This window comes from Artemia franciscana, chromosome 4, assembly GCF_032884065.1.
Source record: "Artemia franciscana chromosome 4, ASM3288406v1, whole genome shotgun sequence".
Classification (NCBI taxonomy): Eukaryota; Metazoa; Arthropoda; class Branchiopoda; order Anostraca; family Artemiidae; genus Artemia; species Artemia franciscana.
Window position 1 is genome coordinate 17,338,479 of NC_088866.1, and position 24,320 is coordinate 17,362,798.

The 24,320-nt window shown below is 37.3% G+C and overlaps 1 protein-coding gene across 2 annotated transcripts in view; it reads right to left on the reverse strand.

Annotated features, from left to right (window-relative positions):
• LOC136026076 (uncharacterized) overlaps positions 1-24,320 on the reverse strand; it is a 134,696-nt gene that overhangs the window by 75,950 nt on the left and 34,426 nt on the right. Inside the window, exon 2 of one of the 2 annotated variants that reach the window (XM_065702269.1) lies at positions 16,771-16,852. In XM_065702269.1, the coding sequence (XP_065558341.1) occupies positions 16,771-16,812 (42 nt within the window). In that variant the 5' untranslated portion in view covers positions 16,813-16,852. Of the gene's footprint in view, positions 1-1,641; positions 1,745-16,770; positions 16,853-24,320 lie in introns of those variants that run through there. The other variant, XM_065702270.1, reaches the window with a different exon arrangement.

Sequence of the window (24,320 nt, forward strand, 5' to 3'; positions counted from 1 at the left end):
AGACCCCCTTCAACGCTCATTTTTTCCCAAAAGTCACCAGATCAAAATTCTGAGATAGCCATTTTATTCACCGTAGTCGAAAAACCTAATAACTACGTCTTTAGGGACGACTTACTCCCCCACAGTCCCCATGGGAGGGGCTGCAAGTTACAAACTTTGACCTGTGTTTACATATAGTAATGGTTACTGAGAAGTGTACAGACTTTTTCAGGGGGATTTTTTGGTTTAAGGGGGAAAGTTGATGGGGGGAGGTTACGTGGGAGGATATTTCCATGGAGAAACTTCTCATGGGGGAAGAGAATTTCAATGAAGGGGGCGCAGGATTTTCTAGCATTATTCGAAAAAACAATGAAAAAATAAATATGAAAAGTTTTTTCTACTGAAAGTAAGGAGCAGCATTAAAACTTAAAACGAACAAAAATTTTTACGCATATGAGGGGTTTACCTCCTCATTATACCTCACTCTTTACGCTAAAGTATTTTTAGTAATTTCAACTATTTATTCTACGGCCTTTGTGATTCAGAGGTCATTCTTAAGGAATTGGGACAAAATCTAAACTTTAGTGTAAAGAGCGAGGTATCGACGAGGGTTGAACCCCCTCATATACACAATAAAAACATGCGAATGTAGAAGTTCGTTACGTAGGTTAATTCGTAAGTTGCGTATATTTTTTACCAATGAAAACGTTTGTAAAAAATTAAAGGTTCTAGTTGCTTTTTTAAGTAATCAAAAACTTCGAGGGCAACTAGGCCTCCTCCCTCGCTCCTTTTTTCTCAAAATCTTTCGATTAATTGCAATTAATTAATATGCAAATTTCGTTTTAATTATTTATGTGCGGAGAGCCAAGATCAAAACATACCTTAATTCAAAAACGCCCAGAAATTAAATAAAAGAAAACAAGTTTTTCTAAATGAAAGTAAGGAGCAACATTAAAGCTTCGAACAGAAATTACTCCGTATATGAAAGGGGCTTTTCCTCCTCAACGCCCCGCTCTTTACGCTAAAGTTTCTTACTGTTTTAAAAATAGAGTTAAGAGAAAGAGTCAAACTTTAGCGTAAAGAGCGAGGCGTTGAGGAGGAAAAGCCCCTTTCATATACGGAGTAATTTCTGTTCGTTTTAAGTTTTAATGTTGCTCCTTACTTTCATTTAAGAAAACTTGTTTTTTTATTTAATTTTCTTATTATAACAGTGGAAAAATTGCATAGAAACTTGAAACGCTAGTTGGCGTTGATGATTTTTTTTTTGTTGACACTAGTGCCAGTTTCCACTCTTATAAGTTTTGCCCATACTCTTTGGACTAGCTGTTCAGCTGGAAACCAATAACCGAGTCACTGGCAGATCTATTGGGGCCAAGGAGGACCCCCGAGATTTTCCTGGCGCTTTCTTATCCTTTTTTATCTGTTTTTTATCTGTTATTGTTTGTTACTTTATCCTGTTTTTACCCTGTCTTTTTTACTCTTTTTTAGAACAAATTTGTCGATTTGGTCAATTATTGGCACCTTTGTCACATTCCCCCCCCCCATTTTCTTATTGACGCCCTTGTCACATTGGGCCTCTCCCAAGATTTTGCTCTAGAACTGCCTCTGAACCGCGTACCTTTTACCACTTAAATTTGGCTGTGTCAAAAGGGGGGAAAATACCTCTATAATAATCCGATATATCCTCTTTGCTTAAAAGATGCAGTTATTTCTCATTGAAAAACAAAACTTATGTAAATGACACTTAGATACAACATCACGGATGTGCACGGATATGTTTGTCACCAATAGCAGATTAACAATAACAAATTATAGATTCCCTCAGTTCAATGAAAATTCACTAACCTTGCCCTCATCCTCACCTATTTAATTAGCTCTTCAATAATCTTGTAATGAAACAATTTGATAATTTTGAGGTCATGTTTTTGCTACCAAGGTCCTATTCTTTGGCTTTTGAAATATGATCATAAAATTAGGATTATTAGATTATGATGGTACTGAAATAAATCAGTACCAATACACATTAGAAGGCACAGGGACTACTAATCCCAAGCTATGGTATATAAAATATCTTACCAAAATAGGTGATTTTCTCAAAAGGATAGAATAAAAGGAAGCAACCCTCTAACATTGCATATAGAGCCCTTCAATGCATTATTTTTTAATTAGTTTTCCCACAGAGCCTTCATATGGAAGGGGCAGTCCTAGAAACTTCGGAAGAGGCTAATTTGGTTGGAAACTGAAAAATCTTGTGCCCTCTTAAAGAGTTAAATGTGATTGCAGTGAAACCAGCCGTCTCCCAAGGTATTTTTCTATATACCCTCCCCCCTCGCGTGCCCTTCAGAAACCTTCAATCAAAATTTTTAGATATTAATTTGTTTAAAGTAATCAAGAATGCCGAATAAATATAGCTCTGGAGATGAAACAGTCCCAAAAGACTCTGAGTTAAGGGCTGTAAATAATGTTAATTAGCAATTGCTTAAACTTGTGTTTTGTTATGGAAAAAGGGGTCTGTGCCACGTCTCGGGAATAGCTACGAATATTAAGCTGACATTTTCAGGGACTGCTGAGTAAAATGTTGAAATGACTCAAAAGATTCTATGTGCATCAAAGGCTGCCAAAAAGGAGTGTCTGTAACACTTCAGGAACAATTTAAGGTATTAAGTTGAAATTCTCAGGAAATATTCAGCAGGGTATTGAACGAAGTCAATAGCCTGATCTGGACATCTCAAGAATAGTTACGTTTATCAAATTGAAACCAAGGAATTGTTGAGGGTGTGATTAAACTAAATCAGAAGGTACTATGTGCATCCAGGTTGTGAAAAGGACGCATCTACATTGTCTCAAGAACTGCTAAGGGTATCAATATGGAACTTTCAGGGAGTGTTGGACTAAAGTGTTGGACTTTCAGGGAGTGTTGGAGTGTAGGCACTGTGTGCATCCAAACTGTTAAAAGGATTTATCTAAAATATCCCAGGAACCACTAAGGGCATTAAAAAGAAGTTTTTAGAAAGTGTTGAGGGGGATATTGGAGTATATCAAAACACACTACATACTTTTTGGTTGTTAAAAAGGCGTATCATCAACATTTCAGGAAAGGCTAAGGATATAATTCTGAAACTTCAGAGAATGTTAAGGGGGATGTTGAACTAAGCAAAGACACCATGTACACCCAGGTTTTCAAAAAGCTGAATCTAAAATATCGTAGAAATATCTAAGGGTATCAAGTCGAATTTTACTGATGCTGAAGGAGATGTTAAACTAAATGAAAAGGCACTCCGCGCAGCCAGACTGGCAAAAGGACGTATTTATAATACCCCAAGAGATACTATCTGAAATTTTCAGGAAATATTGAGGGGAATATTGAACTAAATCAAAGGCACATTATGCACCCAGATTGTCAAAAGGCTGTATCTACAATATCTAAGGAGCAGCTAAGAGTATTGAGTGGAATTGTCAGAATGTTGTGGGTGATGTTGGATTGAGTCAAAAGACACTCTGTGGAACTTGGCTGTCACAAGGATGTTTTTAGAATATCCCAGGAATATCCAAGGGTATTAGGATGAAACTTTCAGGAAATCTTTATTCTGGTTAGGATGCATATCACAGGTATCTGAAATATCTCAGGAATCATTGCGAGTATTAACTTGGAACTTTTAAACAGTGGTGAGGGGGATGTTGAACTAGTCAAAAGACAATGTTTGCAACCAAGTTGTCAAAAGGGCCTATCCGTACTATCTCATGAACAGCTAAGTACATTAAGGATGCTTTTAGAATATCCCAGGAATAACTAAGGGTATTAGGTTGAAACTTTCAGGAAATCTTTATTCTGGTTAGGATGCATGTCACAGGTATCTGAAATATCTCAGGAATCGTTGCGAGTATTAACTTGGAACTTTTAAGCAGTGGTGAGGGGGATGTTGAACTAGTCAAAAGACAATGTTTGCAACCAAGTTGTCAAAAGGGCATATCCGTACTATCTCAGGAACAGCTAAGTACATTAAGGATGCTTTTAGAATATCCCAGGAATAACTAAGGGTATTAGGTTGAAACTTTCAGGAAATCTTTATTCTGGTTAGGATGCATGTCACAGGTATCTGAAATATCTCAGGAATCGTTGCGAGTATTAACTTGGAACTTTTAAGCAGTGTTGAGGGCGATGTTAAACTAGTCAAAAAGACAATGTCTGCAACCAAGGGCCTATCTGTAATATCTCAGGAACAGCTAAGTACATTAAGTTGAAATCAAAAGGTACCACGTGTGTCCGGGTTATGAAAAGAAAATATTAACGGTATCTTAGGAAATGCTACGCATATAGCGTTGAAATTTTCACTGGATGTCACAGGATCCAGGTTGTATCTCCAATATTGCAGTAGCAGCTAAGGATATAAAATTAAAATTTTCAGGGAATGATAAGGAGGATGTTAGAGTATATAAAACGACAGTATATGAATCCAGGTTATCAAAATTTGTATATGAAATATCTAAGGAACAGCTACAGTTTTTAACTTAAAACTTTCGGGGAATTTTAAGGAGGGTGTTTCACTAAATCAAACGAAGTTATGTGCAACTAGGCCATCAAAATGACTTGTTAACAATATCTCGGGAAAGGGCTAAGGGCATTATGTTGAAACTTTCAAGAAGTGTTGAGGCAGGTAATGAATTAAATCAAAATACATTGTATGGATAAAGGTTATCAAACAGCCAATCTACAATATTTCCGGAACGGCTAATGGCATTAAATTGACTTTCGGGGAAAGTTAAAAGGGATATTGAACTGAATCAAAGATATTTTCTACATCCAAGTACTCAAAAGGGGTATCTACAATGTGTCAGGAACGGCTAAGGAATTAATGCTTAAAGCCCATTCAAAATATGATTTTGCTAGCATCAAGATTTAAATAAATGGGATGTAACAGGTAGGTGTATCTATTAGATCAATAGCATTGGGATGCTTGCACGCTCTCATGTAGAAAGGGTTGAAATATGCGATCCATATTATCATTCTAAAAAGCGGGACAGGGAATTCTGCTTGTGTGAAATAGCTTATCCCGTAGAACATATTCTTTGAATCGGATTATCATCAATCGCTTCTTGGTCCAGGTGCCTATCGCTTCATTCCGTTAAGGGGAAATATCTTTTGAATCATAATGCGGACAAAAATATTTGGAAAATAAAGGTCCCTTCAGAAAAAAAAGAAATTTTGAGTGAAAAAACATCTCTTAAAATATTAAGTAATATCGCACATGTGCATTGTCATTACGTAGCACCCCACTTGACTGCTACCACCAGTTACAACGGGGGATTCTCCATGAGTCCCTGACCTCTAACATGTCATGTGACAATGCTTAATCCTTAACATAGGTAAGCAATCTCCTATTACGTAAGATATAGGTGCACGTACGTTACATCCCAAGTGTGGACTATCTTCAGTTACAACCAGGGGTTCCTAACTTGACTGGCAGACCCTGACCTCTAACAAGTCTTGAAGAAATCTTGAAGAAAATTATACCCCACGGCATAACTTACAACCCTCACCCCAGGCCCTGGTGGTTTGTACCAGCCCCAAAAGCCTTGTTATATGATCTTTGGACTATTTTGAATAAAACGACTGCAATTTTTTTTATTTGATGCGTTTCGGGAAAAACGTCGTGTTGGGGAGGGGTGGGAGGGTAGTTGCCCTCTGCTCAATTTGACACTTGAAAAGGGCACTAGAACTTCATATTATCAATCGAATGAGTCCGCTCTGAAGCACATACGACCGCCCTCTCTATAAGAACCTTATTTGCCCCCGGGCATAACCTACAACTCTTGCCTTGAGAGCTGTGTGCTCGGGGTTGTGTTCCTCAAAGACATACTTTCTGGACCCTTCGACTACATTGAACAAAATCACTAATTCCAAATTTTAATTGGATGTCTTTGGGAATGAGCAGGGGGGAGCTGGCTGCTCTCAAATTACTTTACCTCTTAAAAAGGGCTCTACAACTTCCAATTTTGAACCAAACAATCCCCATCTGATGTTTATACGACCACCCATTCCATAAAAACCTTATATACCCCTACGGCACGACTTACAGCCCGATTCCCAGGAAATTGGGGGGGGCAGGGTTGTGTCTACCCTAGAGGCATTGTTGTATGTTCATTGGACTATTTTGAGCAAATAACGACGAAGACCACACTGCCTTTCCATCACAAACACCAAAAACATGAAGAACAATAGGGAATTTCGCATGGTATTTGATAGACACCACTTTAGCGAGTAACTGGAGTCTTATCTTAACCAGAATTAGGAGATTTATGATTTTCAAATTATTGGTAAATACAACATACAGATTATTTTGTGTGCATACTTTTTTTTAAAACAAGTTCCTGTGGCGGATTTGATTTCGTCTCTAGAGTCTTCTTTGCACAGATTTTATTCATCTATTTCCAACCCAGACGAAGTTAGGGCTTGTCTTATTGATACACTTTACAATAATAAAAAAAAGACTAATCCTCCCACCAATATAAAACCACATAATTTGCGTGACCTAAGAATTCTATCCAATCCCCGCAAAGATACGTAAATTATTATAACTAAAACAGATAAAAGCAATTCTTTGGTTGTCATGGATACGAAAGATTACGACACAAAAATTTATTCACATCTAAATGACAAAACTACATATAAAACTATAACCCACGATCATACTGATCAGTTTGCTAACAAAATTATAAAAGAATTATAAGATCTAAAACAAAACGGTAAAATTACTCCACAATTATATAATAAATTTTTCCCCGAGGCAGCTTTTGTCCATTACATAAGCAAGGCATTCCTTTAGGGCCAATTCGAAAGCCCCCGCCTCCAACATTGGAAAATGGTTATGTACAGCCTTCAAACCTTTGCTTTTTTCTCGAAAATCTTATATATGTAATTCGGTTGATTTAGTTGAAAAAATCAAAAACGTAAATATTTCAGAAAATACAATTATCAGTAGCTTTGACATTGTGTCTATGCACACAAATATTAATGTAGCAGAATCCGAGAAATTATTAGAAAATAAAATAAACGAAAATTGTGACTTAATAGAAGTTTCAGCAACAGGATTAGATTGCGATGTTTTAATGACCTTGGTTAAACTTTCTAACAAGTATTCAATGTATTTCCAATTCTGTAATTCTTTCTACCAACAAATAAACGGCTTACCCATGGGTGTGTCTCTTTCCGGGTTACTGGCGAATATTTATGTAGATCATATTGAAAATTGGGCATTAAATTCATATTTTTTGAAACATATCTTTTGGGGACATTACATGGATGACGTAATTTCACTTTGGAACTATGGAGAAAATGGACTTAGGGAATTTTTAGATCACCGTAATACATATGATAGGAATTTACAGTTTACCTTAGAAATTGAAATTGCAAATAAAATCTCATTCCTAGATGTTCTAATTATTCGTAACTTAGATGAACTCGATTTTACTATTTACAGAAAATCAACACAAAACAATAGACATTTACATTTTGAATCAAACCACCCCCAACAAGCTAAAAGAGGTGTCGTAATATCTCTCGTCGATCGTGCCCTAAACATTTGTTCTGATTCCTACATCATAGCTGAACTAGACTTTATCAGGGACATACTTTTTGAAAATGGGTATCCTCTTTTATTTACTAATAATACAATTAACCGTAGAGTGAAAAGACACTCCCATAAAATCAACGGTAATTTACCATGTGAAAATCCCGATAAGCCCCAAAACATAATTTACCTCATATATATCCCAAAAATCACTAGAAATCTTAAAAAAGTATGCACACAAAACAATCTGTATGTTGTATTTACCAATAATTTGAAAATCATAAATCTCCTAAATTCTGGTAAGATAAGACTCCAGTTACTCGCCGAAGAGGTGTCTATCAAATACCATGTAAATACCATGGTATACCATGTAAATACCATGGCAAATTCCATGTAGGGAGAACCCACCAGAATTTCGAAAAACGCCTACAACAACATAAAGATGATATCACCAAAGCTCTGAATTTTAATATTACTTCTGTTTCTTTTGATTCTGCTTTAAGCACCTGTGTTTTCGAAAATCCTAGCCACAAAATACTTTTTGAAGAATCCGCCATTATTAGCGATGATCTAGGCATAAAGCAAGTAGTTCGAGAAGCAATTGAAATCAGACTTAAGATTAATAATAATATTTCCTTAAATAGGGGTTTAGGAGAATATCCACTGAATGCTCTATACACAAATTTAATTAAAAATGACCTTACGAAATATTATAAAAAACCAATAGATATTAACACAGAACCTGTCACAAATAGACCTATAAGATCAGCAGCAAAAAAAACTAGGCTGGCATTAAAATCGTGTTTTTAAATCATTTTCTTTCATTTCAATGAATTGCCTCGTTTCATAACAATTTATTTATCAGGCCTGATTGAACTTCGCTGAGGTAAGGATGCTGGAACTGTTTTGAAAACCGTTCATTTTAGTTTTATCGATTTTATCGTCTTGTAAGTTGTTTTTACTTATTTGTATTGCTGAGGACGGCCCTTGGAGATAGGGCCGAAATTTTCACTCTAATTTGTTTACCACTGTCTTAAAAAATTCGCTATTGTTCTTTCTTGTTTTTGGTGTTTACTATTTTGAGCAAAATTGATATTTCAAAATTTTAATCAGATTCATTTGGTGATGAGGGGTAGTCGGGGATAGGGGGGGGGGCTAGTTGCCCTTCATCACTTTTGACTCTTAAAAAGGAACTAGAATTTCCAATTTTCAACCAAATGAGCCTCCTTTGAAGTGTATACAACTATCCCTTCCATAAAAACCTTAAACATCCCTGGGCATAACTTACAACTCTTGCCCCCAGGCTCTAGGGGTTTGTTTCAACCCCAAAAGCCTCGTTATATTATATTTAGACTATTTTGAATAAAATAATTATTTCAAAATTTCTATATAGATGTATTTCAGGACAATACGACGTGTGTGTGATAGTGGGGGGAGGGTAGCTGCCCTCCGACCACTTTGACTTTTAAAAAGGGTCAAGAGTCTTTAAAAGGGTCAAAGCTTCTGATTACCATCCAACGAGCCCCCTCGGAAGTTTATATGACAGCGCTTTGTATAAAAACCTTATATGCCTCCAGGAGAGAACATACAACCCTTACCCTGAGGGCTAGGGGGGATTTGTCATGCTCAAAGACAAAATTTCCGGACCTTGTATTTACGTTGAACAAAATGTCTATCTCAGAATTTTGATTGAAAGTTTTGGGGAAATGATGGGGTGGGGGGGGCATTTGACCTCCGATTATTCTCGACTAATAAAAAGAGCACTAGTCCCCTCAATTTCAAATCCAATGAGCCCCTTTTGAAGTTTCCAAGACAACACTTTCTACAAAAACCATATATGGCCCAAGGGCATTGCTTACAACCCTTGTCTTGAGGGATGTGGGTGTGTGGGGGTGTGTCATCTTCAAAGACATAATTTTCAGACCTTTCAACTACTTTGAAAAAATGGCTATATCAAAATTTTGATCGAAAAAGTTTGAGGAAATGACGGGCGTGGGGGGAGGGGCCAGTCGCCCTCCAATAGCTTTCGACTATTGAAAAGGCCACTAGTTCTCTCAATTTGCAACCGAATTAGCCATTTTTGAAGTTTCTACGACGACATTTACTATAAAAACCTTATATCCCCCCTGGGCAAAACTTACAACCATTGCTCTGAGGGATGTGGGGGGGGGAGGCTTATCATCCTTAAACACATAATTTCCGGACCTTTCAACGACGTTGAACAAAATGGCTATCTCAAAAGTTTGATTGGATATGTTTAGGGACATTGAGGGCGTGGGAGGGGGGTTAGTTGCCTCCAATCACTTTTGACTATTAAAAAGGGCACTTGCCCTTTCAATTTTCAATAGAATGAGCTTTTTTCGAAATTTCTGCGAAAAACTCCTTCGATACGAAGTGCCCTGGTCTAAGACAAACAAAGAAAAAATAAATGAATAATACATTCTGCCAACATCGTTCTTTACTTAGGCAGCGCTATTATGCTACTTATGATTCTAGTTTGTTTTTTATTTTTGCCCGAAATATTCGATAACAAATTTGGTTGTTGTTTGTTTGTCTCTGATTTGGATTCTTGGATAGTAGCTGAAACGCAAAATATCCAATCCTAATGGTTTCCAAGGGATATATATATATGTCTAAAATCTGTGATTTTCTCGTGTAACTTTGGGTAGCTTCCAAGTTAATGAATTTGATATAATCTGATTGACTATTTATCTGAAATGTAAACATTCTACAATGAAGATTATCGTGAAGGGATTGCTGTAAGACCTTATGTAAATTTATAACGATTTTACAATCTATGTGTTCGTAAATTTTGCTTTATAAGCTTATATGCATTTTAAGATCATCGACAAATATATTCTAAATTATCTTCCTGTGTCTTTTCTCCATTCGAGGTTTACAGTATTTACCTTTATTTAATTGTCAACCATGGAAAATCAAACTTGTTTGAGCCTTTCTCAGGCTTTAACACAGAGTTTAAACCAGGATTCTCAAAGATTTTCCCAAGGACCAGAGTTACAGAAAAGAGCTAAGAGCTCATGTGGCACTTGTGACGAGTTCGAAAGAGCCAAGAGCCAAGAGCTCTTATGGTATGAGCTCTAACAAAATTCCAAGAATCAATAAATTGCTTTTAAAGGAAAATCAGAAGCTTAATGCAGGTCGAGATTTAAAATAGGAGCTCTGAGTCACGAGGTCCTTCAAAATATCAAAATGCATTAAGATCCGATCACCCACACGTAAGTTAAAAATGCCTCAATTTTTCTAATTTTTCCTCTTCCTTCAGCCCCCCAGATGGTCGAATCGGGGAAAACGACATTATCAAGTCGATTTGTGCAGCTGCTTGACACGCCTACCAATTTTCATCGTCCTAGCACGTCCAGAAGCACCAAACTCGCCAAAGCACTGAACCCCACCACCCAACTCCCCAAAGAGAGCGGATCCAGTACGGTTACGTCAATCACGTATCAACAACATTTGCTTATTCTACCCACCAAGTTTCACCCCGATTTCTCCACTCTAAGCGTTTTCCAAGATTTTCAGTTTCCCCCTCCAACTCCCTGCAATGTCAACAGATCTGGTCGGGATTTGAAACAAAAGATCTGAGACATAGATTCCTTCTATATATCAAATTTCATTAAGATCTGGTCACCCGTTCTTAAGTTAAAAATACATCAATTTTTATAATTTTTCCAAATCAACACCCCCCAGCTCCTGCAAAGAGAACAGATCCGTTCCAATTATGTCAATTTCGTATCTATAAATTGTGCTTATTCTTCCCATCAAGTTTCATCCTGATCTCTCCACTTTAAGGGTTTTCAAGATTTCCGGTTTCCAAGATTTCTGTTTCCCACCTCCAGCCCTCTATTTCCCCAGATCCGATTTGGCTTGAAAATGGAACATCTGAGACATAAGATTCTTCTATACATCAAGTTTCATTAAGATCCGATCACTCATTCGTAAGATATCTCGATTTTCACGTTTCCCAAGAGATTTAGTTTCCTCCTCCAACTTCAATGTCATCGGATCTGGTCGAAATTTAAAATGAGTCCTAAAGCACAAGATCCTTCTAGATATCAAATTTCATTACGATCTAATCACTAGTTACAAATACCTAATTTTTTCTAATTTTTCCGAATTAGTCCCCCCTTCCCAACTCCACCAAAGACAGCGGATCCGCTCCGGTTAAGTCAGTCACCTAATTGGACTTGTTCTTATTCTTTCCATCAAGTTTCATCCTGATTTCTCCGCTTTAAGTCCAAGATTTCCAGCCCCCTCCCCCCTAATGACACTGGATCCGGTCGGGATTTAAAATAAGAGATCTGAGTTTCGAGGTCCTTCTAAATATGAAATTTCATTAAGATACGATCACTCTTTCGTAAGTCCAAAATACATCATTTTTTCTATATTCTAAGAATTACCACCCCCCCCACAACTCCCCCAAAGAGACCGTTCTGGTTATGTCAATCCCGTATCTAGGACTTGTACTTATTCTTCCCACCAAGTTTCATCCCGATCCCTCCATTCTAAGCGTTTTCCGAGATTTTAGCTTCCCCCCCCAAACTACCCCTTCACCGGATCCTGTCGGGATTCAAAATAAGAGCTCTGAGACATGATATTCTTCTAAACATATTATTTCATTAAGATCCCATCACTCCTTCGTAAGTTAAAAATACGTCATTTTTTTATTTTTCATAATTAACCTTCCTCCCAAAACACCCCCAAAGAGAGCGGATCCGTTCTGGTTATTTGAATCACGTATCTAGGGCTTATGATTATTTTTACCACCAACTTTCATCCCGATCCCTCCACTCTAAGCGTTTTCCAAGATTTTAGCCCCCCCCCCCCGACTCGACCCAATGTCACTGGATCAGGGCGGGATTTAAAAGAAGACATCTGAGACACGGTATCCTTCCAAAAATAAAATTTCATTAAGATCCAATCATGCCTTCTTAAGTTAAAAATACCTCATTTTTTTATTTTTCAGAATTAAACCCCCCCCCCCAACTCCTTCAAAGAGGGTGAATCCGCTCTGGTTATGTAAATCATGTATCTAGGACTTGTGCTTATTTTTCCCACCAAGTTTCATCCCGATCCCTCAACTCTAAGGGTCTTCCGAAATTTTAGATTCCCCAACTCAATCCCTCCAATGTCACCGGATCCAGTCAGGATTTAAAATAAGAGCTATTATTAAAATAAATACGAGACACGATATTCTTCCAAACTTCAAATTACATTAAGATCCGATCACTCCTTCATAAGTTAAAAATACCTCATTTTTTCTGATTTTTCAGAATTAACCCCCCCCCCCCCAATTCCTTCAAAGAGAGCGGATCCGTTTCAGTTATGTCAATCACGTATCTAGGACTTCTGCTTATTTTTCCCACCAAGTTTCATCCCGATCCTTCCATTCTAAGCGTTTTCCAAGATTTTAGCCCCCCCCCCCCCCAATTTCAGCAGATCAGGTCGAGATTTAAAATAAGTGCTCTGAGACACGATATCCTTCCAAATATAAAATTTCATTAAGATCCCATCACCCGTTAAAAATACTTCATTTTTTCTATTTCTTTCCGAATTATTTTTCCGAATTAATCTGGTCCGGTCCCTGATACACCTGCCAAATTTCATCGTCCTCGCTTATCTGGAAGTGCCTAAAGTAGCAAAACTGGGACAGAGAGACCGACAGACAGACAGAACGATATAATTTGTGATTGCTATGTGTCACTTGGTCAATACCAAGTGCCATAAAACTATCGCTTTTACGGCTCTTGGTATTAACCAAGTGATATATAGCGATCGCAAATTATGTCGGTCTGTCTGTCTATCTGTCAGTCTCGGTTTTGCTAGTTTAGGCACTTTCAGATAAGCTAGGACGATGAAATGTGGCAGCCGTATCAGAGACTAGACCAAATTTAATTACAAATTGTCATTTCCCCGATTCGACCATCTAAGGGGGGGGGGGTAATTTTGAAAAATTAGAAAAAATGAGGTATTTTTAACTTATGAGCAGGTGATCGGATCTGAATGAAATTTGATATTTAGAAGTATATCGTCTATCAGAGCTTTTATTTTAAATTCCGACCGGATCCGGTGACATTGGGGAGAGTTGAAAGGGGAAATCGGAAATTTTGGAAAACGCTTAAAGTGGAGGGATTGGGATGAAACTTGGTGGAAAAACAAAGGATAAGTCATAGGTACTTGATTGACATAACCGGAACGGATCCACTCTCTTTGGGGGAGTTGGGGGGAGGGTTAATTCTGAAAATAAGAAAAAATTAGATATTTTAACTTACGAAGCAGTGATCGGATCTTAATGAAATTGCATATTTAGAAGGACCTTGTAAGTCGGATCTCTTATTTTAAATCCCGACCGGATACAGGGTCGTTGGGGGCAGTTGGGGGGGGGGCGGAAATCTTGGAAAAAGCTTAGAGTGGAAAGATCAGGGTGAAACTTGGGGGAAAGAATAAGTACAAGTCCAAGATACGTGACTGAAATAAACAGACCGGATTGTCTCTCTTTGGGAGAGTGGGGGGGGGGGATAATTTTGAAAAATTAGAAAAAATGAGGCATTTTTAACTTACGAACGGGTAATAAAATCTTAATGAAATTTGATATTTAGAAGGAGTTTGTGCTTCAGAGTGCTCTCATTTTAAATCCCGACCTGATCCGGTGACACTGGGGGGAGTTTGAGGGGGAAACCGGAAATCTTGGAAAACGTGAACATTGAGGTATCTTTATCTTACGAATGGGTGATCGAATCTTAATGAAATTTGATATATGGAAAGATCTTATGTCTTAGATGCTCTATTTTTCAATTCGAATCAAATCTTGGGACACAGGGGCTGGAGGGGGGAAACAGAAATCTTTGAAACCGGAAATCTTGGAAAACGCTTAGAGTGGAGAGATCGGGATGAAACTTGATGCGAAGAATAAGCACAAGTTCTATATACGTGATTGAAATATTTGGCAGGGATCCTCTTTCTTTGGGGGAGTTTGGGGGGGGGGGGTGTTAATTCGGAAAAATTGAAGTATTTTTAACTTAAGAACGGGTGATCAGATCTGAATGAAATTTGACATTTAGAATGAACTCATGTCTCAGAGCTCTCATTTTAGATCCTGACCAGATCTGCTGACATTGGGGGGAGTTGGAGGGGGAAACCGGAAATATCGGAAAACGCTTAGAGTGGAGAGATAGGGATGAAACTTGGTTGGTAGAATTAGCAAATGTCGTAGATACTTGACTGACGTAACCGGACTGGATCCACTCTCTTTGGGGGAGTTTAAGGGAGGGGTTCAGTGATTTGGAGAGTTTGGTGCTTCTAGACGTGTTAGGACGATGAAAATTGGTAGGCGTGTCAGAGAGCTGCACAAATTGACTTGATAAAGTCGTTTTCCCAAATTCGACCATCTGGGGGGCAAAAGGGAGAGGAAAAATTAGAAAAAATTAGGTATTTATAACTTACGAGTGGGTGATCGGATCTTAATGAATTTTGATATTTAAAAGGACATCGCGACTCGGAGCTCTTATTTTAAATCCTGACTGGCATTAAGCCTCTGATTGTCCTTTTAAATCAATCTATTGATTTTTAGAATTTTGTTAGAGCTCATACCATATGAACTCTTGGCTCTTAGCTCTTATTGCCTCGTCACAAGTGCCATATGAGCTCTTAGCTCTTGTTTTATTAGGTAAGGTTAAGTTAGGTTAGAACGAAAAATTGTTCCGGCAATATCAACATTGACCGCGATTTCAAATTTCCGATCAACGAAAACGGAAATGATTGCAATTCTATATGTATAAATACAAGAATATTTGGGCCGTAATAACTCCATGTTGAAGAATCTGCTAATTCTATATGAACAATCCTATTATGCCATTAGAAATGTTCAGTTTGCCATTTCTTTTGAGACACTAAACTGCATATTTACAAATTTCAATTTTGCTCTTTACTCTCTTTTAAAGCTGAAATTAATGATTTTATCGAATAAATTCAACTTTCACCCCTTCAACAACCTCTGAAAGTTTCATCTTGAAAAGGTCATCCAATCACAGCTTCATATTGTTATTACCGAGATGCCCAGGTTCAATCCTTAAAAATGTTAAACTTTTCCCACATTTAATATAAGTTTGTTCAAAGAACAAAAAGGGAAATTATCAATCTTGCTATCCATTGATGGTACTGCTTAAAAGGAACGATTGACATTACTGACTAATCATGGAACATGTTATGTTGCAGCTTTAAAGATTTGACGCCCATCTTAAAAGAATACCAATTATTTTCTCGTTGTTTAAAAATGCAAATAAATGGCGTGCAAGTGCAGCGACAATTCCTATATAGGCTTCAGATATTGTGTTTGTCCCATAGGGGGCTACAACACTGTAGCCCCTTTCTACTACTCACAATGTTCAAAATGCATAAAGATTTAAATAGATACTGAAAATACCTTTTTGGAGGATATTGTCAATGCAAATTGAAAAAAAAATACAAATTTATTCCCTTCTTAGATAATGAAAGAGTCATTCTGCCCTCCCCCAAACAGTTTTTTGAATTGACACCATTGTCTCAAATAGCCACCGATCTGACAAAAAAACAAAGTTATACCTGAGGTGAATCTTTCTTCATTATACAATCAGGCTAGGTTTCTAATATTAACAAGACATTCTAATTTTTCTGTGCCTGAAGCAAGGATGAAATGGAGTCCTCATTATAGAAGTTGCACAAAATCGGCATGCTTCATCAAATATTACAGTATTTCAGTGCGGTTTCTTAAATATATCCTGTTTTGTTCCACGACTGGGGGATTTAATTAAAACTTTTTTGACTTTCTTGAAGATGTGGGGGGGTTAATGGGGGACTTGGAATTTTATGTTGAATTTATGTAAAAAAATGTTTTCTTCAGTCTGCACGGAAGAACCTACACTTTTTCTTTCTTTTTATGCATGTCGTCCAATGGCTTATTAAATATCAAATGCTTTAGGAGCAAATTTTTAATCACGGGTCGTTAACCCTAGATATATCCTATCCCTAGGTATGTTCTTGCCTAGTAAAATAATCCTAAAAAGCTCTTGCTTACTGATTTGAGCTCTTACCTTTATTTTTATTCTATTCTTTTAAAAAACCACTGCAGTATATTGTCCTCAATTTTTCTTTTCCATTTAATGATAGTCAAGATGTAGAAATAAATTTATTTGAGAAGAAATGGAAAAAGAAACATAATTATAATTACCTTCGAGTCAGATGTTGCTGCTGTCAAAAGCTTATTCCCCATTTCTTCATTTGGAAAAGCACGTAATTACTCTTCTCGCCATCTATAAATAGAATGTTGGAAGTCAAAAGTATGTTGCGGAACGACAATACAGGCAGATAATAAAAAGGTTATGTTAGAGTACATACGGCTGGTTCAGCCTGTGTCCAGAAAAGCTAACACACTTTTTTTAGGTTCTGTGACACGCTTTATTTTTGTTTGCCTTGTTTCGGTGAAGTTGACAGTATGACGTCAAAATGGATAGCCAATCAAGGAGCTCTGAAATAAAAAGATTCGTACCGAACCCCACCCATTAACTGACCAACAGTTTTAATGTCACTTGACCAAATCACTCACATCGCGGTAACGAACTATAAGGAGCGACTTGAAAATTAGATTGACGACATACCTGACACTCAATATAAAGGAATTTGATAACAATTAATGCATAAACAAAATAATATTTTTGCTGATCCGTAATAAAGGAAATCCATGAAGTTTAATTGTATCCATCAGGGGCTAAAACCCTCAAAATTTGCTTAACTTTCAAGAAAGGCAAACAATCTTGATGAAAATCTCACCATTAGATTCAGTTTATCAGAGAACTTTTCCTCCGGGTGATCCTACTGCACCGATACTCCTGGAAGATACAATCGAAAGGCAATTAAAATTTCCAGTACTGTTTTTAAGTGACTATTAAGATTGTGCCACGCGAAAGTGTTGTTTTAAACCATTTTGTCGCACCATATTACAATTTCACCCCAAAGATGACTAAGTTGCTATTCATTGAAAATTATTATACGGCCAACCAGTCCAGTAGTATCAAACAACCACATAAAGAGATCCCCAGTTGCAGAAAAAGTAATTACACATGGTGACAAATTCATTACTGAAAAGTCACACATTCCTTATAAGATAAACAGTTAAGATGAACGTTTGATTGAACTATTTTGATTGAATCGTGTTTGCCTGAAATTTTGTTCAGTGATGTGTAATTGTGCATCAGCTATTATAAAGGAGGAGTGGTGGATCATTGTATAAGTGGAAATTAGGGAATAACTAAAGGAGCATATTTAAATGCCAGAATAGTCTCTCAGTGAGCTACAAACTCTGAATGAGTTTTCACATAAATATAGAAATGGGTATGGGGAGAGTGGAAATTAATCTCTTATCTCCCTTCATTTAGACGATGCCTGAATAAGGGTGATGTGGGGCTATACCTCCCTTTTTATTACAGAAAAATGTTTCTAACATTTATTGTAAAGCTTCAATTAACTAAATTAATTTGCTTTATATTTCCTAAAATATAATTACAGCTTTGCAATTGTGCATCAACTATTACGAAATAAGGGTGGTGGGTAATATTATGCGTGGGGGAGGGGAGGGGGAGTAAAAGCCTCAAAGATTGAATTTTAATGTTATTTCATATAAAGAGTTCAATGGGAAGTTTGCAGTTCGAGAAGATGAGCAGTCCAAAAAATGTGTTCTGGACTGAACTTTGTGCTAAGATCAATTTTGGTGAAACACTTAAGATGCGCACCGACTTCTTTAGCAGAAAATCAATCAAGTAGGCCGAAATTCTGAAACATCCACCTTCGTGAAATAAATGAAGGCGATAAAGTTCTCGAAATAATGTAACTATTAAAAGAATGTACTCTGAAAAATGTGGAACTACCTACTTTTGTCATTGCCAAGCCCCAAGAGATCCCCTCTTGTGGTAGTCAAATTAGCGCATTTGTTACCAGCTAAACGTGTCTTTGCCAAAGCCTTGTCAAAATACCGTAGGGACACAATTGACGAAGGGAGCACGAAAAGCAACTCCAATCCCAAACTTCTTTGGCGAAATTTAGTGAAGCCCAAAGAATCGACCTTTGCGATCCCCTTTTTAACAAAAGAGGCATGAAATACTTGTTTCACCGATCATTTTAAAAGTCACAACCAAGTACAGCAGATTCATACCAGAGGCATTTGGATGAAATGCTGAAACTACTGACAGACAATATAGCGGTAAATATAAGCGTGATACGTGAATACTTGAAAAAATTGAATAAGAAATTTGCGAGATGCTTCAGTAGATTTTGCCACCAACATGTATTCTTTGGCAGTGAAAAACTTCTTGAACAAGTATCATTATTAATTCAAAGTATCATCCCGGATATCCGTTATCAAACCAAGGAAACTTCCTTCGCAGTACCCTTCATATGGGACCATTATTGTGTCGACCACACTATTTAAGCTACTGGACCTACTTACGGGCTACACGGGCTACTTGCCTGTGTTTTTGACTCATCTATTAACGAACGTATCCTACATGTTATAGTAGAAAGAGGCATAAAGCATTTGGTCATCGAACCCCTTGACTCAATATATAGTAATCTTTGTGTTAGAATAAAGTATCTCAACTGAGATTGCGATACACCTTTACCACTGGAAAACGGTATTAGACAAGGGGCACCAACTACTTGCTACTGCGAATACTTGTGCAACTACTACTTCCTCGATTACGACTACTACCACTATTACTACCATTGCTACTACTGCTACAACTATTATTATTACTACTACTACTACAACTAGTGAACTAAATCCAGAGAGTTTAAGCGCATCCAGATTGTCAAAATGTAATATCTCATCAAAAAAAAGGACATTAAGTTGAAAACTTCAGGGAAAGATGTTATGTATGTAAAGTTAATTCAGAAGATATTATATGATTCCTGATTGCCAAAAGAGCATTTATGCGATATCTTTGGAACAGCTAAGAATACTATTTTGAAACTTTCAAGGCATGTTGAAGAGGAGGAGGATGTTCAACCAAAAAAAAATGTTTATCCTGGTTTTCAAAAGGTCTTGTCTGCATTACCTTAGGAGTGGTTAATGGTATTAAGTCGAAATTTCAAGTGCATGTTGAGGGGAATGTTAAAATGGATCGAAAGGCGCTATTCGTATTCAAATGGACAAAAGGAATTATCTACAATCAGGGCTGGACCAAGCGCGATTGGAGTGATTGGGCCCAATAGGCTCTCACGTTACTGTTAAAATGAAAAAAAAATCGAAATTTAAACCAAATCGCTTTTGGCGATAATGGGTCAATTTTGAATTATTCAAATAATTAAAAAAATATTTATTTCAAACTTTTCGCCCAGGGTTTCCAACCCTAATGATTTATCCGTAGTAACTATCCAACCCTAGTTATTCTTTCTTCAATTGACATAATTTTCTCTTTCCGAAATTTTGGTTTTCAAACCCATCAGAACCATTGATTTCCATTTGATTTCCATGTATTCCATTTGATTTCCAACCCATCAGAAACCAGACTGAGATCGCTGAAATACAGACCTTTCTTTCTACGTTAGTAAAAGCATCGCGTTCAGAAACTTATGCCAGTTTATTAAATGTATATAATCTACATATTCCTTTTATATAATATACATTCCTTTTTGATGGAATGGAGAGGAAAAAGTTTTCTGGACTTAAATTTTGCTGAAGATGTAAGCCCCCTAGATGAAAGTGTGAGCAAAATGAATGAGCTTTTTAGAGGTTTTGCAAGTTCAGGGTGCTAGAATAGGTTTAAAATTAATGTTAAGAAGACTAAGATGCTAAGACTAGGAATAAGTGAAAATGAAAAGATTACATTGGGTAACGAAAAGATTGATCATGTGGACAGCTTCACATACCTTGGTAGTATTATTAGTAAAGACAGTGGGAGCAGTGAGGATTTTAAAAGCAGAATAGCCAAGGCTTAGGATGTTTTCTCACAGTTGAGAAAAGTACGGAAGAATGGGAGATAAGTCTACAAACCATGATTAGAATATTGGAAGCTAAAATGATGACATTGGTCAAAAATGGTTTTGTGGCATGGGCACTCCGATAAGCGGATGAAGATATGCTAGATGTTTTCCAGGGAAATTGCCCACGGATTGTTCTGGGCACCCGGCTGACTGATCGTATTTCAAACAGTAGGCTATGCGAAAAATGCGGATCAATGACGCTTTCTAGGGCTATAATGAGAGAAAGGTTTGGATGGCTTGGGAACGTTTTGCGGATGAAAGATAACATATTGCCAAAGACTGTCCTTTTTGGCTAACCATCAGGGGCTAAACGGAAAGCACGTCGTCTGCTTTTGGGATTAGAGGACGTCATAAAGAAAGATTTAAGGGAAGTAGAGACCTCCTGGGAGGGTGTAAAGAGGGAGGCTTTGAATGAATTGGGATGGAGGAGGAGCGTGCGTCTCAGGTGGCTTGGTGCTGCGGTGAGTTGTTAGTAGTATATATATATATATATATATATATATATATATATATATATATATATATATATATATATATATATATATATATATATATATATATATATATATATATATATATATATATATATATATATATATATATATATATATATATACTGAATTTGATTTTTAAATAAATACTTGATATTAGACAAGGCCAGAAAAGAAAAGTTCCAGTCGGGTCCTGCACCTACTCGATCTAGCCCTGTCTACAATATTTCATGGATGGCTAAGGGTATAAAGTGGTTACACAAATTTTAAATTCATTTATTTGAAAAATATTCCAAATATCTATCCATCCAAAGTTGTAGAGTAGATTTATTACTGAAACTAAAATATAAATAGCAAGCCAAAATCTTGATTCTCATGGTTTATGTTCGCTTTTAGGTTTTTGGTATGATATTTTTTCTGCTCTCCCACAGTTTACGGTCTCAGCGTTTCAAGGTTCTACAAATTTTTCTTTTATTGGCCCGAAAAAACTATGTCAATTAAATATGAGCACAAATATATTTGAAGACTTTTCACAAAAGAAGTATTTTCAAAAAAAATGAAGAACAGCAATGTAAAACAGTATAGAAGGACAGAATCAATAATAAAGTAAGAAAAGAATAAAGATAGATAGAGAGGGGGAGAGAAGGAGAGAAAAGGGGCATGGGGAAGGGGAGGAATTCACAATGCTTGTCAGTAATAAAGTGAATATATTTTCAGTGATTTCTTTTAGTAATTTTGATTGAAGGATCTGTCGCTTGGGATATAATGATACAATTTTTGTCTGGATGTGTCATTGTTGTCATTATTTTTACCATTCCAAGTTACATTTAGACGTTTGTTGAACGTTTACCTAGACGAAATCTATTTATACAAGCTGTCTATTTAGTCATTATTGAAGCCCGATGTCCGAGCCTTAAATAATATCATTAAAGCATTCTGGCGTATGGGTAACTTTTACGCTCCCTTTTCTCTCCAGACGATCTTTCAGAAAATTGATATTTTGACGGCATATAGGTAGGCTGAATCATCTCCTTAAATTAACAAGTGCTAAGAGCTCATATGGCACTTGTGACGAGGCGAGAAGAGCTAAGAGCCAAGAGATCATATGGTATGAGCTCTAACAAAATTCTATGAATCAATAGATTGAATTAAAAAGGAAAATAAGAGGCTTAATGCCGGTCAGGATTTAAAATAAGAGCTCTGAGTCACAAGGTCCTTCTAAATATCAAAATTCATTAAGATCCGATCACCCACTCGTAAGTTATAAATGGCTAATTTTTTCTAATTTTTCCTCTCCCTTTAGCCCCCCAGATGGTCGAATCTGGGAAAACGACTTTATCAAGTCAAATTGTGAAGCTTCCTGACACGCCTACCAATTTTAATCGTCCTAGTGCGTCCAGAAGCACAAAACTCGCCAAATCACTGAACCCCTCCCCCCAACTCCCCCAAAGAGAGCGAATCCCGTACAATTCTGTCAATCACGTTTCAAGGACATTTGCTTATTTTATCCGCCAAGCTTCATCCCGATTCCTCCACTCCAAGTGTTTTTCGAAGATTTCCCCCTCCAACTCCCCCCAATGTCAAAAGATCTGGTCGAGATTTGAAATAAGAGCTCTGAGACATGAATTCCTTCTAAAAATCAAATTTCATTAAGATCCGATCATCTATTCGTAAGATAAAAATACCCCAATTTTCACGTTTTCCAAGAATTCCGGTTTCCCCCTCCAACTCCCCCCAACGTCACAGGATCTGGTCGGAATTTAAAATTAGAACTTTAAAGAATAAGATCCTTCTAAATATCAAATTTCATTAAGATCTGGTCACGTGAGGTATTTGTAAGTTACAAATACCTCAATTTTCAAAACTACCCCCCCCCCCCCCAATTCCACCAAAGAGAGCAGATCTGGTCCAGTTATGTCAGTCACGTATCTTAGACAGGTTTCTATTCTTCCCATCCAGTTTCATCCTGATCTCACCGCTTTAGGTATTTTCTAAGATTTCCGGTCCCCTCCACTGCCCCCCCCCCCCCAATTACGCTTGATCCGATTGAGATTTAAAATAAGAGATCTGAGTTACGAGGTCCTTCTAAATATGAAGTTTCATGACGATCCGGTCACTACTTCGTAAGTTAAAAATACGTAATTTTTTCTTATTTTTCAGAATTAACCCCCTCCCCCTAATAGAGCGGATCCGTTCCAATTATGTAAATCACGTATGTAAGACTTCTGCTTATTTTTCCCACCAAGTTTCATCCTGATCCCTCCAATCTAAGTGTTTTCCAATTTTTAGGTTTCCCCCTCCCAACCCCCCCAAACCCAATGTCACCAGATCCGGTCGGGATTAAAATAAGAGCTCTGAGACACGATATCCTTCTAAATATCAAATTTCATTGAGATCCGATCACCCGTTCGTAAGTTAAAAATACCTCATTTTTTCTAATTTTTCAGAAATAACCCCCCCCTCCAACTACCCCAAAGAGAGCGGACCCGTTCCGTTTATGTCAATCATGTATCTAGGACTTGTGTTTATTTTTCCCACCAAGTTTCATCTCGATCCCTCCACACTAAGTGTTTTCCAAGTTTTAGGTTTCCCCCTCCCAACTCACCCCCATATCACCAGATCCGGTCGGGATTAAAATGAGAGCTCTAAGACACGATATCCTTCTAAACATCAAATTTCATTGAGATCCGATCACCCGTTCGTCAGTTAAAAATACCTCATTTTTTCTAATTTTTCAGAATTACCCCCCCCCCCCCCAACTACCCCCCAGAGTGCGGATCTGTTCCGATTATGTCAATCATGTATCTGGGACTTGTGCTTATTTTTCCCATCAAGTTTTATCCCGATGCCTCCACTCTAAGTGTTTTCCAAGATTTTAGGTTTTCCCCCTCCAACTCCCCCCAGTGTCATCAGATCCGGTCGGGATTTAAAATAAGAGCTCTGAGACACAATATCATTCCAAAAATCAAATTTCATTAAGATCCCATCACCCGCTCATAAGTTAAAAATACTTCATTTTTTCTATTTTTTCCGAATTAACCGGCCCCCCACTCGCCCCCAGATGGTCAAATCAGGAAAACGACTATTTCTAGTTTAATCTGGTCCGGTCCCTGATACGCTTGCCAAATTTCATCGTCCTAGCTTACCTGAAAGTGCCTAAAGTAGCAAAACCGGGACCGACAGACAGACAGACAGACATACAGACCGACAGACCGACAGAATTTGCGATTGCTAAATGTCACTTGGTTAATAC